The sequence below is a fragment of the Artibeus jamaicensis genome, unplaced genomic scaffold (assembly GCF_021234435.1).
Source record: "Artibeus jamaicensis isolate MK-2021 breed Jamaican fruit bat unplaced genomic scaffold, CSHL_Jam_final scaffold_1964, whole genome shotgun sequence".
NCBI lineage: Eukaryota > Metazoa > Chordata > Mammalia > Chiroptera > Phyllostomidae > Artibeus > Artibeus jamaicensis.
Genome location: NW_026522030.1, coordinates 57,674,157 through 57,689,750, shown reverse-complemented (window position 1 = coordinate 57,689,750; position 15,594 = coordinate 57,674,157). Strand labels below are relative to the sequence as shown.

The following is a 15,594-nucleotide window of genomic DNA, read 5'->3' as shown; positions in this document are numbered from 1 at the left end:
TATAGTATAGTTTGATTCCTATTGCCTTATAGACAGTGTGATTCCTCCAACTTTGTTCTTCTCGCTCAGGTTCATAGTTGCTCTGTGGGGCCTTTTTGGGTTCCATATAAATTTTTGAAATATTTGTTCTAGTTCTGTGAAATACATCATTGGAAACTCAGACTAAAAGTATGGGAATGGAAAACTATTTCCCGCAAATAAAAAAGAAAAAAAGCTGAGGTAGCAGAACTAATGTGTGACAAATTAGACTTTGAAACCAAGGGTATATTAAGAGACAAAGAAGAACACTACATAGTGATAAAGGGAACATTCCAGTAAGAAGATGTAACCCTGGTAAACATTTATGCATCCAACATAGGAGCACCTAAATATGTAAAGCAAATATTGGTTGACATAAAGGGAATGGACAGAAATATAGTCATAGTTGGGGTTTTAACACTCCATTGACTTCAATGGATAGTCACTCCAGGCAGGAAATCAACAAGGAGACAGCAGCCTTAAACAACACACTTGATCAAATGGGCTTAATTGATACATTCAGAGCATGTCACACCAAGCAGTAGAATATGCACACTTTTCAAGTGCACATGGAATGTTTTCTAGGATAGACCACATGTTAGGACACAAAAGAAGTCTCAGTAAATTTAAGAAGACTGAACTCACATCAAGCATCTTCTGTGACCAAAGTGCTATGAAACTAGAAATCAATCACAAGAAGAACAGTGAAAAACATGCAGAGACTTGGAACCTAAATGATATGTTATTAAATGATGAATGGCTCAACAATGAGACAAAGGGAGAAATCAAGAGATACCTTGAAACAAATGAAAATGAGAACACACTCATCCACAACCTGTGGGACACAAGGAAAGCAATCCTAGGAAGGGAAATCATAGCATTGCAGGCCTATCTTCAAAAAAAAAAAAGAAAGAAAGAAAAACTCAAAGAAACAATCTAACTTAACCCTTAAAGGAACTAGAAAAGGAACAACAAATAAAGGCCAAAGTGAGTGGAAGGTAGGAAATATTAAAGATCAGAGCAGAAGTAAACAAAATAAAGTCTAAAGAATGTTACAAAAGATCAGTGTATCCCAGAGCTACTTCTTTGAAAACATAAACAAGATTGACAAACCCTAAATGAGAGCCATCAAGAAAAAAAGAGAAATACCCAAACAAATAAAATCAGAAATGACACCCTGGCTGGTGTAGCTCAGTGGATTGAGTGCTGGCTGTAAACCAAGGGGTCACTGGTTCGATTCCCAGCCAGGGCACACGACTGGGTTGCGGGCCAGGTCCCCAGTGGGGGCCACGTAAGAGACAACCACACATTCATGTTTCTCTCCCTCTTTTTCTCACTCCCTTCCTTCTCACTAAAAATAAATAAATAAACCTTTTAAAAAATCAGAAATGAATAAAAGAGGAGAAATAACAATTGGCATTAAAGACATACAAAGGATTGTAAGAAAGTATTATGAACAACTATATGCCAACAAACCAGACCAGCTGGATGAAATGCATAAATGTTTGGAAACATATAATTTTCCAAAAGTAATCAGGAAACATCAAAGAATCTGAATAGACAGATTACACTTAGTGAAATTCAAGCAGTAACCTAAAAACTTCTAACAAACAAAATGCCTGGCCAGGTGGCTTCACAAGTGCATTTTCCAAACATTACAGGGAGAACTACTTCTCCTTCTCAAACTATTTCATAACATTCAAGAAGAGGGAAGGCTCCCATGTTCATTTTATGAGGCCAACATTATCATAATTCTAAAACCATATAGGACATTACAAAAGTAAATTGTAGGCCAATATCCCTGAGGAAGGTAGAGGCTAAAATCCTCAGCAAAATATTAGCAAACCAAATGTGGCAATGTATCACAAAGATCATACACTGTGATCAAGTGGGATTTATTCCAGGAATGCAAGGTTGGTACAACAATTGCAAATCAATACGTGTGATTCAACACATAAACAAAATGAAGGGTAAAAGCTACATGATCATATGAACAGATGCAGAAAAAGCATTTGATAAAGTCCAGCACCCATTTATGATGAAAACACTCAGCAAAGTGGGAATGGTGGGAGTATGCCTAAACAAAATAAAGGCTGTGTGTGAGAAATCCACTATCACCATCATATTCAATGGGCAAAAACTACAAGCATTCCCCTTAAGATCAGGAACAAGACAGGGATGTCATGTTCTCAGGACATACTATTATTTCATATTCAGGATAGCACTGGAAGTCCTAGCCACAGCAATCAGACAAGACGAAGAAATTAATGGCATCCAAATTGGAAAGGAAGAAGTAAAGCTGTATCTCTTTGCAGATGACATGATACTGTATATAGAGAACCCCAAGGATTCTGCCAGCAAACTACTAGAACAGGTCAATGTTTTCAGCAAATTAGTAGGATACAAAATTAATATCCAGAAGCCACTTGCACTTTTATATGTCAAAAACAAACAAACAAACAGAAAGGGAAATTAAGAACAGTCCCACTCACAATTGCTTCAAAATTAATAAAATACCCAGGAATAAACCTAACCAAAATTGTGAAAGACGTGTACTCAGAAAATTGTAAGGCACTGAAGAAAGAAATTGAAGAAGATACAAATAAATGGAAGCACATGTCATGTTTATGAATAAAAAGACTTAACATCATTCAAATGCCTACACTACCCAAAGCAATCTGCAGATCCAAAGCAATTCCTATCATGGTCCTACGTTCAAACCACAACCTTTGGGCATCTAATATATGTGTGAGACATATGTAACATATATATGCACCTAAGATATCTGCTATGTTTAATGTGTAGGTATGGGCATGTTTGAAGACTGTAGGTGGAAAGTGGTAAAGGCCATTAAAGGGTGGAGGAATATTTATGCTTTTCCCTGGCTTTAGTTTTATCTCAACATATTGAATGGGTTTTCCATTATTCCTTAGAAAAATAGGCCTGGCTCCCATCACATACCAGCTTTTGGAGGATAAAAATCTACCAAATATGTTTCCTAACTCCCAGGAATGTCTTAAGAGTATAATACATGAAAATAGCATGTATCTTCAGCAATGGCAGAAGGAATATTCATTCACTGAATGTACTGTGAAAATTATACCCATGAAAAACAACAAACAAATAAAAATGGTTTTCCCCAGGACGTCAAAATGTCCCTACTGTTGCTTTCCAGTCACTCCCTCAGCCAGCTCTCCTGCCTCCTCTCTGCAGGTAGTCCCCTCTATCTTGATTATTTTTGCCAGCCACACTTTTATATATTTTGTGTGTATTTACCCATTAATCCTGACAAAATCTCTATAAAACAGTGCTACTATTGTCCTCATATGTGAAAAAGGATGAAACACAGGAGAATAAGAGTTTATGTTATTTGTCAAGCTTGCACTACTCTTAGCTAGAGTTGGGGTACAGCCCATAGCCCTGGCTGCAGAGTCATATTCTTTAACTAATAAACAATGCTGTGAAAATATAACAAGCTGCACACACAGTCCAATTAAACCCACTTGGGGGTGCTGTAGAATACCCACTGACCTCCACACGGCAGTTTTCAGATGGTTACACAGATCTTTAAAAAGTTATTTTTTAAGTTGTATCTCAAAAGACAAAGTAGAGCCCCAAAGCTCAGAGCAGAGACCTGCCCAAACAAAGTCCAGAGAAATTGAGGAACAGAGTCAGATCTGGGCACAAAGTAGACTGAGAGCCATGCTTTTTTCACTTCTCTACATAGAACAGTAAGAACCTGAGGCCAAGCAGGGTGGGAAGAGCTATAGTCTCTCTCCTGCAGGCCCAGCTCAGTGCTCAGCATGTGGGTGATGCTACACTTGGACGAAGTCCACACTGCCCATGTTTCTGGACTTAATGTGCAGATGCTACGCCAAGTATAAACTTGCTTGGGGAAGAGGAGGCCTGGGGTCTGAACAGCCCTCGTAGTGCAGATGTATGACCTGTGTTCCAGAAAAATAAGCAAATTTTGGGGGAAGTGAGACTCAGGGTGAACAGGGCAGAGTCTCTCTATGAATTCGAGGCTCCAGTAGGGGTTATTTATGGGCACTTGATCTGCCCTGAGAACACACATCCACCTTGGGTGAGGGGGTCATGGTATACCCCTCATGATTTCCCCCTACATTATGTGAAATCCACATGATTTCATATAATGTAGACATAGTGGCTATTCTTAATTGCCAAAAACTTGTATGCATACCCAGTGCTATTCCCTTCTTGCAGAAGGGAAGGACTTTGTGACCAAAACAAAACTTACTTTAAACCCTTTATCACTCACACAGTGTTTCAGAGAATGTTTTCATACAGTTTTATGTCAGGTTGAAATGATGTAACCCAATTCATACTACCAAGCATGACAAATATTCAGGTTTAGCAATACTAGCAATAAAACTCTCAGTATTTTATTTCATATCCTTGTGGTGGTTAATTTTATGTGTGGATTTGACTGGACTATGAGGTACCCAGATACTTGTAAAGGTCCTTCTGAGTGTGTCTGTGAGGGTGTTTTGTGGTGAGATTGACACTGAAGTGGATGGACTGGGTTCAGTGGATTTTCCTCCCTGACATGAATAACCCAGAGCTAATCAGTTTTCAGGCTTGAATAGAACAAAAAGGCTGATCTTTGATTAACAAAACGACAAAATATAATTCAGGTCTATTTAATGCAATAAAACTTGTAGCAAAGGGAAGTATCAAGGGCAGAATAGAATGAAGAAAGGACAGAAGCTGATTGCTCTGACAGGGTCTTAAAGGAGAGTAATTCTCGTCTAGTGGACAACCTCCAGCTCAGCCAAACCAGCCACATGACTGTTCTTTTAGTTTTTCCCACCAGATGTCATTGGTTTGTGAACTCTGAGGTGGAATCATACCACCAACAAGGGGCTCACTTTAAATAAGATCACCCAATTTGAATTCTAACTGTCAAAATCATGGATGTTATGTTTTCAATGTACATTTCATACAATTAATAAAACTTCATTTACCTCAATCTCAGTAATGCTCAAGATAATACAGCTGGAAAATATCACCATATTAAAAATAAGAATGACATTATTGAGTACCTATTATGGTCTGGGTCTGATGCTAAACATGTGAATTTGTACTGCAACCAATCCCTTTGAACACTCTGAGTACATGTGTTTTAAAAACAAGTGTTTGTCAAGCACTTTCATGTGTCAGTCTTGTTCTACTTGCTTTAGTACACATGAACTAACAAAGTGGGCAGATGCAGCTCCTTCTACTATCCCCATATTATGAAGAAGAAAACAGCCACAGGTAGATTAACTTTTTCAAGATAGCAGCAGCATTTTACAAGCTAGGCCTTCTGACAACAGAGTCTGACCTCTTATTATTCTTGTGATTTCACTGTTCACAGGAACAAAAGAGGCCCTGAGAATTTGGACATACTTTTTCCAGGGCAGTTTTTGTGATGGTTAATTTTATGTATTAACTTGGCTAAATCAACAGCTAGCCATGCTGAAACTTGCCTTAAAATGTAGCTAGAGAAGACTTCTGCCAAGATGGAGGATAGGTGGAAACACTGTACCTTCTTGCACAACTAAGTTTAAAAACAAAAAAGTTTTAGCAACAAAAATGCAGCCAAATTACAGAAAATTAAACTATATGGAATGAACCACTCAGCCAGACCAGTAAGAGGGGCGGAGTCAGCAGCAGAGTGGGGGCTGGGCAGGAAAGATCCACTGGACCAACCTGGGCGCTCGACCCAGGCATGCCAGCAGCCTTAGGCAGATCACAGGTGTGGAGTAGCAGGTGGACCCACTGAAGGCGCAAGGTGGTGGACTCACTGAGGGCTGACCGTGGTCACATATTCCCGCGCAGATAAACCGGTGAAGGATTGAGCAGTGAGACAGACCGGGAAAACCCCAGTGGTGGGAAGCAGCAGAGGGGAAAACCATTGTCCCTCTCTGACCCCGCCCCCACATACAGAGTCACAAACCAATGACCTGGGTGGCCCCACCCTGGTGAACACCCAAGGCTCTGCTCCTCATACCTAACAGGCACAAACAGATGAAAACATTATGCCTCAAGAAGAACTCAAAGCCCCAGAGCCCATAACTCTAAGCAATGAAGAAATAACCAAATTTTCAGATGCACAGTTCAAAACACTGGTGATCAGGATGCTCACAGAACTGGTTGATTTTAGTCACAAATTAGAGGAACATATGAAGGCTAAACTAATTGAAATGAAGGGAAATGCACAGGAAACCAATAGTAATGGAAAGGAAACTGGGACTCAAATCAAGGGAGTGAACCAGAAGGAAGAAAAAAATGACCAAACAGGAAAATATGAAGAAACAAGAATTCAGAAAAAAAGGAGAGGCTTAGGAACCTCCAGGACATCTTTAAACGCTGCAACATCTGAATTACAGGGGTACCAGAAGGGGAAGAGGAACAGCCATGAGTGGAAAGCTTATTTGAACAAATAATAAAGGAGAATTTCCCCAATCTGGCAAAGGCAACAGACTTCCAGGAAATCCAGGAAGCTCAGAGAGTCCCAAAGAAGTTGGACCCAGAAAGGAACACACCAAGGCACATCATCATTACATTAGCCAAGATTCAAATGAAGGAGAGAATCCTAGAAGCAGCAAGAGATAAGGGGACAGTCACCTACAAAAGACTTCCCATCAGACTGTCAGCAGATTTCTCAAAAGAGACCTTACAGGCAAGAAGGGGCTGGAAAGAGGTATTCCAAGTCATGAAGTCCAAAGACCTACAACCAAGATTACTCTATCCAGCAAAACTTTCATTTAGAATGGAAGGACAGATGAAGTGCTTCTCAGATAAAATCAAATTCAAGGAGTTCATCATCACCAAGCCATTATTATATGAAATGTTAAAGGGACTTACCTAAGAAAATGAAGATAAAAAAAGATGAACAGTGAAAGGACAGAAAGCTCACAGTTATTAACAACCACACCTAAAACAGAAGCAAACTAAGGGGACAGCTAGGTCAGGAGCAGAACCATAGAAATGAAGATCACATGAAGGGTTAGCAACAGGGGAGTGGGAGGAGGAGAAGGGGGGAGAAGGTACAGAAAATAAGTAGCATAGACAGTAGGTAGAAAATAGATAGGGGGGAGGGCAAGAATAGTAGGGGAAATATAGGATCTAAAGAACTTGAGACACGTGGTCATAAACTAAAGGGGGGGAATGGTGGAAGAGGGGTGTGCTGGGTGGAGGGGAATGAAGGGGGGAAATAGAACAACTGTAATGGCATAATCAATAAAATATATATAAAAAAGAAAAATGTGTCTTTATTAGTACTTAAAATTGCATGAACATTTTGGCCAATGCAATATATGGAAAATTTTGTTATACAGGTTCTTTCTTTAGAGACTAAATTGGTGTCATTCAGTGTGTTACATTAAATTATGTGTGTGTTGTTTTGCCAACTTGAAGTTTTGGTGATTTAAACAGAGACCGTGGGGCGCTGCTACGCTTATGCTTCTCTACCTCTAGCTACATTTTTTAAAAATACATTTTATTGATTATGCCATTACAGTTGTTCTATTTCTCCCCTCATTCCCCCCACCCTGCATACCCCCTTCCCCACCATTCCCCCCTTTAGTTTATGACCACGTGTCTCAAGTTCTTTAGATTCTATATTTCCCCTACTATTCTTGCCCTCACCCTATCTATTTTCTACCTACCATCTACGCTACTTATTTTCTGTACCTTATCCCACCTTCTCCTTCTCCACTCCCCTGTTGCTAACCCTTCATGTGATCTTCATTTCTATGGTTCTGCTCCTGACCTAGCTGTCCCCTTAGTTTGCTTCTGTTTTAGGTGTGGTTGTTAATAACTGTGAGTTTGCTGTCCTTTCACTGTTCATTTTTTTATCTTCTTTTTCTCAGGTAAGTCCCTTTAACATTTCATATAATAATGGCTTGGTGATGATGAACTCCTTGAATTTGATTTTATCTGAGAAGCACTTCATCTGTCCTTCCATTCTAAATGACAGTTTTGCTGGATAGAGTAATCTTGGTTGTAGGTCTTTGGACTTCATGACTTGGAATAATACCTCTTTCCAGCCCCTTCTTGCCTGTAAGGTCTCTTTTGAGAAATCCACTGACAGTCTGATGGGAAGTCTTTTGTAGGTGACTGTCCCCTTATCTCTTGTTGCTTCTAGGATTCTCTCCTTCATTTGAATCTTGGCTAATGTAATGATGATGTGCCTCAGTGTGTTCCTTCTTGGGTCCAACTTCTTTGAAACTCTCTGAGCTTCCTGGATTTCCTGAAAGTCTATTTCCTTTGCCAGATTGGGAAAGTTCTCCTTTATTATTTGTTCAAATAAGTTTTTCACTGGTGGTTGTTCCTTTCCCCCTTCTGGTACCCCTATAATTCGGATGTTGCAGCGTTTAAAGATGTCCTGGAGGTTCCTAAGCCTCTCCTTTTTTTCTGAATTCTTGTTTCTTCATATTTTCCTGTTTGGTCATTTTTTTCTTCCTTCTGGTCCACTCCCTTGATTTGAGTCCCAGTTTCCTTTCCATTACTATTGGTTTCCTGTGCATTTCCCTTCATTTCAGTTTAGCCTTCATATGTTCCTCTAATTTGTGACTAAAATCAACCAGTTCTGTGAGCATCCTGATCACCAGTGTTTTGAACTGTGCATCTGAAAGTTTGGTTATTTCTTCATTGCTTAGAGTTATGGGCTCTGGGGCTTTGAGTTCTTCTTGAGGCATAATGTTTTGATCTGTTTGTGCCTGTTAGGTATGAGGAGCAGAGCCTTAGGTGTTCACCAGGGTGGGGCCACCCAGGTTGTTGGTTTGTGACTCTGTATGTGGGGGCGGGGTCAGAGAGGGACAATGGTGTTCCCCTCTGCTGCTTCCCACCCCTGGGGTTTTCCCGGTCCATCTCACTGCTCGCTCCTTCGCCGATTTATCTACACGCGAATATGTGACCACGGTCAGCCCTCAGTGGGTCCGCCTGCTGCTACTCCACACCTGGGATTTGCCCACGGCTGCATGCACACCTGGGTCACGCGCCTGGGTTGGTCCAGTGGATATTTCTTGCCCAACCCCCACTCTGCTGCTGACTCCGCCCCTCTTACTGGTCTGGCTGAGTGGTTCATTTTTGTCAGACTTCCATATAGTTCAATTTTCTGTGATTTGGCTGCATTTTTGTTGCTAAAACTTTGTTGTTTTTAAACTTGGTTGTGTGAGGAGGCAAAAGGCTTCTACCTAAGCCTCCATCTTGGCAAAAGTCATCCACATTTTTCTTTTTCATCAATAACTTTATTGAACAACGTAGTCACCCTTTTGTTCCACTACCTTCTGCCATCTTTTAGGCAACTTTGTAATATCATCCTCCAAAAACTTTTTATCATTTTAAGCAAAGAACTCTTCCAGGTCTCTTTTGTAGTCTTCCAAGGAGTTGTAATTTTTTCCCATTAAGACAGTTTTGTCAAGACAGAAAGAAATGGAAATCCAAAGGTGCAATGTCTGGTGAATATGGCAGAAGAAATAGAACTTCCCAGCCAAGCTGTAACAGCTTGTGCTGGGTCATTGAAGAAACATGTGGCCTTGTGTTGTCCGTGCGGAAGATTATGTGTTTTCCGTTGACTGATTCCGTGCTACTTTATATTGGTCTAATTGGGAGCAGTCTTGTTGGAATTAACTGACTGATTTTCTGGAAGGAGCTCATAACAGAGGACTCCTTCTGAAACCTACCATATACACATTACCCTCTTTGGATGAAGATTGGCCTTTGGTGTTGTTGCTGGTGGTTCATTTTCTTTGCCCCACGATCTCTTCTATTCCACATTATTGTAAAATATTTACCTTTCATAACCTATTCACAATATGTTTTAAAAACAGAATGTTTTTGTTATGTTTAAGTAGAGAATTGCAAGGGGAAATATGGCCAACAAAGTTTGTTCTGCCTAACTTATGTGAAACCCATTCATCAAGGCAATTAACATGACCAAGCTTGTGCAAATGATTTTCAATGGTTGATTTGGATATTTTGAGTATGTTTGCTATCTCCTACATGGTATAACATGAATTGTTCTCAACCGATATGTCAATTTCATTGCTGTCAACTTCACCTGGTCTACTTAACTATGGAGACCATTGTTCAGCGAGAAATCTCTTTGCAAACCACTTTTGCCACATTCAGTCACAGCACCTCCTGCATACACAGCACAAATCTTTTTTGTATTTTAGTTGTCTTTTTACCTTTCTTGAAAAAGAAAAGCATAATATGCTAAAAATTTTGCTAATTTTTTTCATCTTCAATATTAAAATGGCTACACAGAAATTCACTGATTTGGATGAGTGCTTTTTCTGAATGCATGCTGATATGACAGCTGTAACAATAGAACCAAACTAAATTGTTTCAAATGAAGTTAAAGGCAACTGAGCACTATTAGAGCCATCTTATGGAAGAAAACCCGATGAACCTTTTGGTTGATCTTGTATATAGTGTATCTTCCACAGCTCCCTGTATAGATAGGGTCATGATATTCTAGAGGTAAAAGGCCATCAAGAAAGGTATGTGAAAGTCCAGAATTGCTAAGCTTTTCCTCTTCTGCTGAACCTGTCCACCAAGAAGAGGTAGTAAGAAAGAGAAAGATAAAAGACAAAAATTTATTAAAATATTATGCACAATATATAGAAAAGCAAACTAGTGTGTTGACCAGGTCACCTGAGGCAATATTTCAAAAAACTCCTCTCAAATTGATATCTCTCCCTGCTGTCTGAGAAATCCACACACTCTACACAGTAAACTGAACTGAGCTGATTCCCTTTATGTCACCACCTATTTCATTATCATAACAATGGCCTTCACTCAGGGCCCAAAAATACACATCAGGACACTCAGAGAAATAGACCTGACTATAATAGTTTTGAAGAAGAAAGAGTTTCCACTCAACTTTTGCTCTGTCCCTGTGGCTTTTTACCCTTAATGAAACCATGAAGCTGAAAACACAAGAGAACCACAGCACCTGTGGGTGTGGGCAGTAAGGTGGGGGGAGTGAAGGGACAGTAGACAGGAGTGAAAGCAATGAGTGAAGCAGGACCAGAAAGAGGGTGGGAGGAAGGGTACCGGGTGCCAGAATCAGCCAATAAACACCGTGTACCTTTCCCACTTCAGTCTAGCTGATTCCTCTGAGACGTTTCTACCCACTGCTCCTTGTGAACTGAATGTAATTCAGTTACAGCTCAGACATAAGTACTGATCAGACCCCACATATTCCAGGACTCTTCTCAAGTTCATGGATTTCCACCTTTTGATAGGCATTTTATGACACAGGTATTATTCTGAGATAGATGTAAATAGGAAAATAAGTAAAGATTCAAGTTTTCAGAATAAAAGATCCCGAGAAGTTTTCTTTGATAAGAATGTAATTATTAAAGCAAGTGCAAATTTAACAACATAACAAAGTAAACATGTTTTATAAATTTTAATACAACATAAGGGCAAATTTTGTTGAATATTTAACTATGATAGAATAGAAGAACAAATTGTAATAAATATATACACAAGCAATAAATAAATAACATCAGGGCCATCACCTCTTAAGGAGAGATATCCCAGTACCTAAATTTTGTAAGATTTTCTTGCAGAACACTCTGACAAAAGATGTGCTCCATTAAGGTCAATAAATTCCGTGACTAAAGCAGAAATGAGAGCCTTTTCCCATGACTTAAGTCTTATTATGTGCAAGGGTGATCAGGCACATTCACCAGTGACAATTGGATCAAGGTGACCACAGGTCTCAGTCCATGTTACTTAACTTTTCTTGCAAGGTTATTATTGAAGACAAGGATCTCATAATTTCCACTCGGACATACTCCCAGGCACAGTCACTGTATTTCTTCTTTTTCAAGTAAAGAAACATGCCCCAGAAGTACCTTTTCACAGCCCGTGTAGGTCCCTGGGATGACAGAGCAGTGCCTTGCTCTCCCATCTCCTGCACCAAACAGGGCTTCAGGTCCTCCAGCTGCTGATAGAGCCCCATGCGCAGTTGGTTCAGGAGGGTGGTGTTCCAGGCAGAGGAGGCGTGCTCTGTGAGCAAGAGGTCAGAGATGTGCTGGAGCATCCCCTGGAGGACAGAGATGGCCTGGGCCTCCTGGACCTGGATGCCATTTATGATTCCTCGGGGGAATCTGAAGTCTTCTGTGTCATTCGGGCAGGACAAAGTGGAGATTCTCTTCATTTGCCTCAAAAGCACCAAGCTGTCATTGCTGAGCAGGATGTGGTTCTGAGGTAGGACACAGCCCACAGATCCACTGAGGCCACAGCTGAGCACCACCAGGACTGTGAGCAGAGACAGCAGAAGGGCCATGGGCACAGGAGGGGGCTGCTGGCCTGGCTGAACTGGGTGTCTGGTGAACAACCTTGGACCCTAGTTAGCCCATGAACTTGTTTGTAAGCATGGCCATTAAATACAGAGACACAATAATTTTCATTTTCTAAACATTTCTTTACATTTTTACTTCCTTTTTTGTTTTCATTCATGAGCTCTCCATGTGTTCTAAGATGATGTCATCAATCTGCACTGTTAATTTTGCCATTTTAATTTTCTTGCTGAAGTAGGCGTGTGTCAGTCCAAAAGGATACTTAGTCAAATGAGAAACATCATTATCACAAAGTCAGAAGTGTATGTAGGTGTTAAATACTCACACGTATACACATACTTGTGCACAACTTTTATTGCATACATTTTGCTCTTCACTGTATCAGAAACAAAATTGGGTCTTCAATCTGAACATTTTTGTGATCTTTACATAGGGAATAAAGTGTGTGCTTAGGTTTACTAGGAAACCAGACAAAAAATGGCCCACTGCATTAAGAATACTTTTCCCTGAGCAGATTAAATTAAAAAAAATAAGGTTTGTCTGGTCTATCTAAGGGTGATAGCAAAATAAAAATAATCTAGACCCTGGAATCAAGTATTCTTCTTTTCTTTATAAACAAGTTGATAAGAGATGCTGGCTGTGTTATTAATTTGGCTAGAGCATCATCTTGATGTGCCAAGATGTCGGGTTTGCCCTCTGGTCAAGGCACATAGAAGAAGCAACCAATGAATACAGAAATAAGTGGACAATGGATTGACGTTTCTTTGTCTTTCTCTGTCTCTTCCTCTCCTCTCTCTAATAATCAATCAATCAGTCAATCAATCAAGTACAAGAAGAATTTGACAGGAAAACCCAGGAATTAAGAAAATCTATTTTGACTCTTTTTTATTTTTTAAATATATTTTATCGATTATGCCATCATAGTTGTCCTAATTTTCCTCCTTTGCCCACCTCTGCCCAGTACCCCCATTCCCACCAGCAATCCCTTCTGAGAGTTCAGCTCCATGGATCAGGCATCTAAGTTCTTTGGCTATTCCATTTCTTGTACTGTTTTTAACATCCCCCTGTTGATTTTGTGCCTACCAATTTGTACTTCTTAATCCCTGCACCTTTTCCCCCATTCCTCCTCCCAGGTGATAATCCTCCAAATAATCTCTATAATTATGATTCTGTTCTTGTTCTGCTTGTTTGCTTAGTTTGTTTTTTAGATTCAGTTGTTGATAGTTGTGAATTTGTTGCCATTTTTATGTTCATAGCTTTCATCTTCTTTTTATTATATAGTTCCCTTTAACATTTCCTATAATAATGGCTTGGTGTTAATGAACTCCTTTATCTTTACCTTGTCTGAGAAGCACTTTATCCGTCCTTCAATTCTAAACATTAGATTTACTGGATAGAGTAACTCATGTTTGAGGTCCTTCCTTTTCATCACTTTGAATACTTCTTGCCAGTGCCTTCTAGTCTGCAAAGTATGTTTTGGGAAATCTGCTGACAGCTTTATGGGAACTCTTTTGTACATAACTCTCTGCATTTCTCTTGCTGCTTTTAAATGTCCTCTTTATCTGCAAACTTTGGCATTTTAATTATGATGTGTCTTCGAGTGGGCCTCTTTGTATCCATCTTATTTGGGACTCTCTGTGCTTCATGCACTTGCATGTGTATTTCCTTCACCAGCTTAGGGACTTTTTTCCTTTCAAAAAAGTTTTCAGTTTATCGCTCTTCATTTTCTCCTTCTCTCATCCCTATGATTCGTCTGTTGCTACATTTGGAGATCTTTCAGAGGCTCTGTAATCTATCCTTGTTTGTTTAAAATTATTTTTTCTTTATGCTATAGTGATTGAATGCTTTTTTCTTCCTTATATTCCAAATTATTGATTTGACTTTTGGCTTCATCCCTTCCACTGTTGGTTCCCTATAGAATTTTCTTTATTTCACTTAATGCAACCTTCATTTCTGCTTGGGTCTTTTTTATGTTGTTGTAGTATGCAATGATTTCTCTGATCATCCTGATAACCAGTGTTATCTCTGCATCTGATAGGTTGCTCATCTCATTTCATCTAGTTCTTTTCCTAGAGTTTTGTTCTCTTCTTTCATTTGGGCCATATTTCTTTGTCTTCTCATTTTGGCAGCCTCCCTGTGTTTGTTTCTGTGTACTAGGTAGAGCTGCTTTGACTCCCTGTCTTAATAGTGTGGCCTATTGTAGAAATGGTACCCATAAATTTGTGGGGCAGAGGCTTATGTAATTGCCCAGGTAGGGCAACCCATTTCACTTCTGTGGCTCGATGTGGGGGAGGGCTCAGAGAGAGAACAATGCCGCTGTCCGGCTTCTGGAGATTGCCTGGGAGGAGGCTGTCTTAAGGCTCTGCCCAGTTGCCAGTCAATTCAAAATCTCCCCTTCTCCCTATATGCTATGTGTGCCCTTCCAGCTGTTGCTTAGGTGCTGAATCTCAGAGAGGGCAGGTCCGTGTGAGTCCTAAGTCTGTTGTAGGGTCTTTTAAGAGGAGTCTCTTGAGAATCTGAAAGTTTCTTCCACTGCCCCAAACCCCACTGGTTTTTATAGCCAGACATAATGGAGACTTATCTTTCTAGGGCTGAAACCCTGGGCTGGGTAGGGTGGCCTGGTCTGGGGCTGGGATAACTTGCTCCTGATCTATCCCTTTTAATTTTTATCCACCACACAAGAATTTGGGACCACCCATTCCACCACCTCTCCACACCACCCTGTGTCTCCATGCCTCTCCATGCCTTTCCGCCTCTTTGCTTCTCTCCCCATCTCCATCCCTGATTACCATCTGGATCACTGTGGCTTCTTTAATCCTTGGTCATTGAACTTCCATACAACTGGATTTTCTGATGAATCTGCCTGTTATTTGCTTTGTAGTCTAGTTGTAATTTTTTTCTGTAGTTGTGCATGGAGAAAAAGCATGTCTATCTATGCCTCCATCTTGACCAGAAGTCTGTCTCTGACTCTCTTTTATTAATATGCTATGCCTTTTAGATGGGGCTATCATTCCACTTCTCTTCAATTCTGTATTTATGTGTTTTACCTGTGAGCACAGATATCAGGTCTTCTTTTAAATAAAATGAAAATAATTATACATGACAAATTCTTCTCTGTCATGTATGATTTGAACTTGAATGTCAACTAGTGTGTCATAGGTGCTAAATGAATTATGTCATGTTTCATAGTTCAGGCTGCTATAAAGATGTATCATAGGACAGGAGGCTTATAAACAACAACTTTATTTGT

The 15,594-nt window shown here is 40.0% G+C and overlaps 1 protein-coding gene across 1 annotated transcript; it reads right to left on the bottom strand.

Moving 5' to 3' along the window:
* Nucleotides 1–11,761: 11,761 nt before the first annotated feature.
* Nucleotides 11,762–12,331, bottom strand: LOC119056300 (interferon omega-2-like). The gene has a single exon (XM_037154690.2). It carries the CDS (start codon nt 12,329–12,331, stop codon nt 11,762–11,764), a length of 570 nt encoding a protein of 189 aa, XP_037010585.2.
* Between the last annotated feature and the right edge of the window lie 3,263 nt (nt 12,332–15,594).

Excerpts from the sequence above, each read along its gene's own strand:
- LOC119056300 (XM_037154690.2), bottom strand. The coding sequence starts at position 12,331 with ATGGCCCTTCTGCTGTCTCTGCTCACAGTCCTGGTGGTGCTCAGCTGT.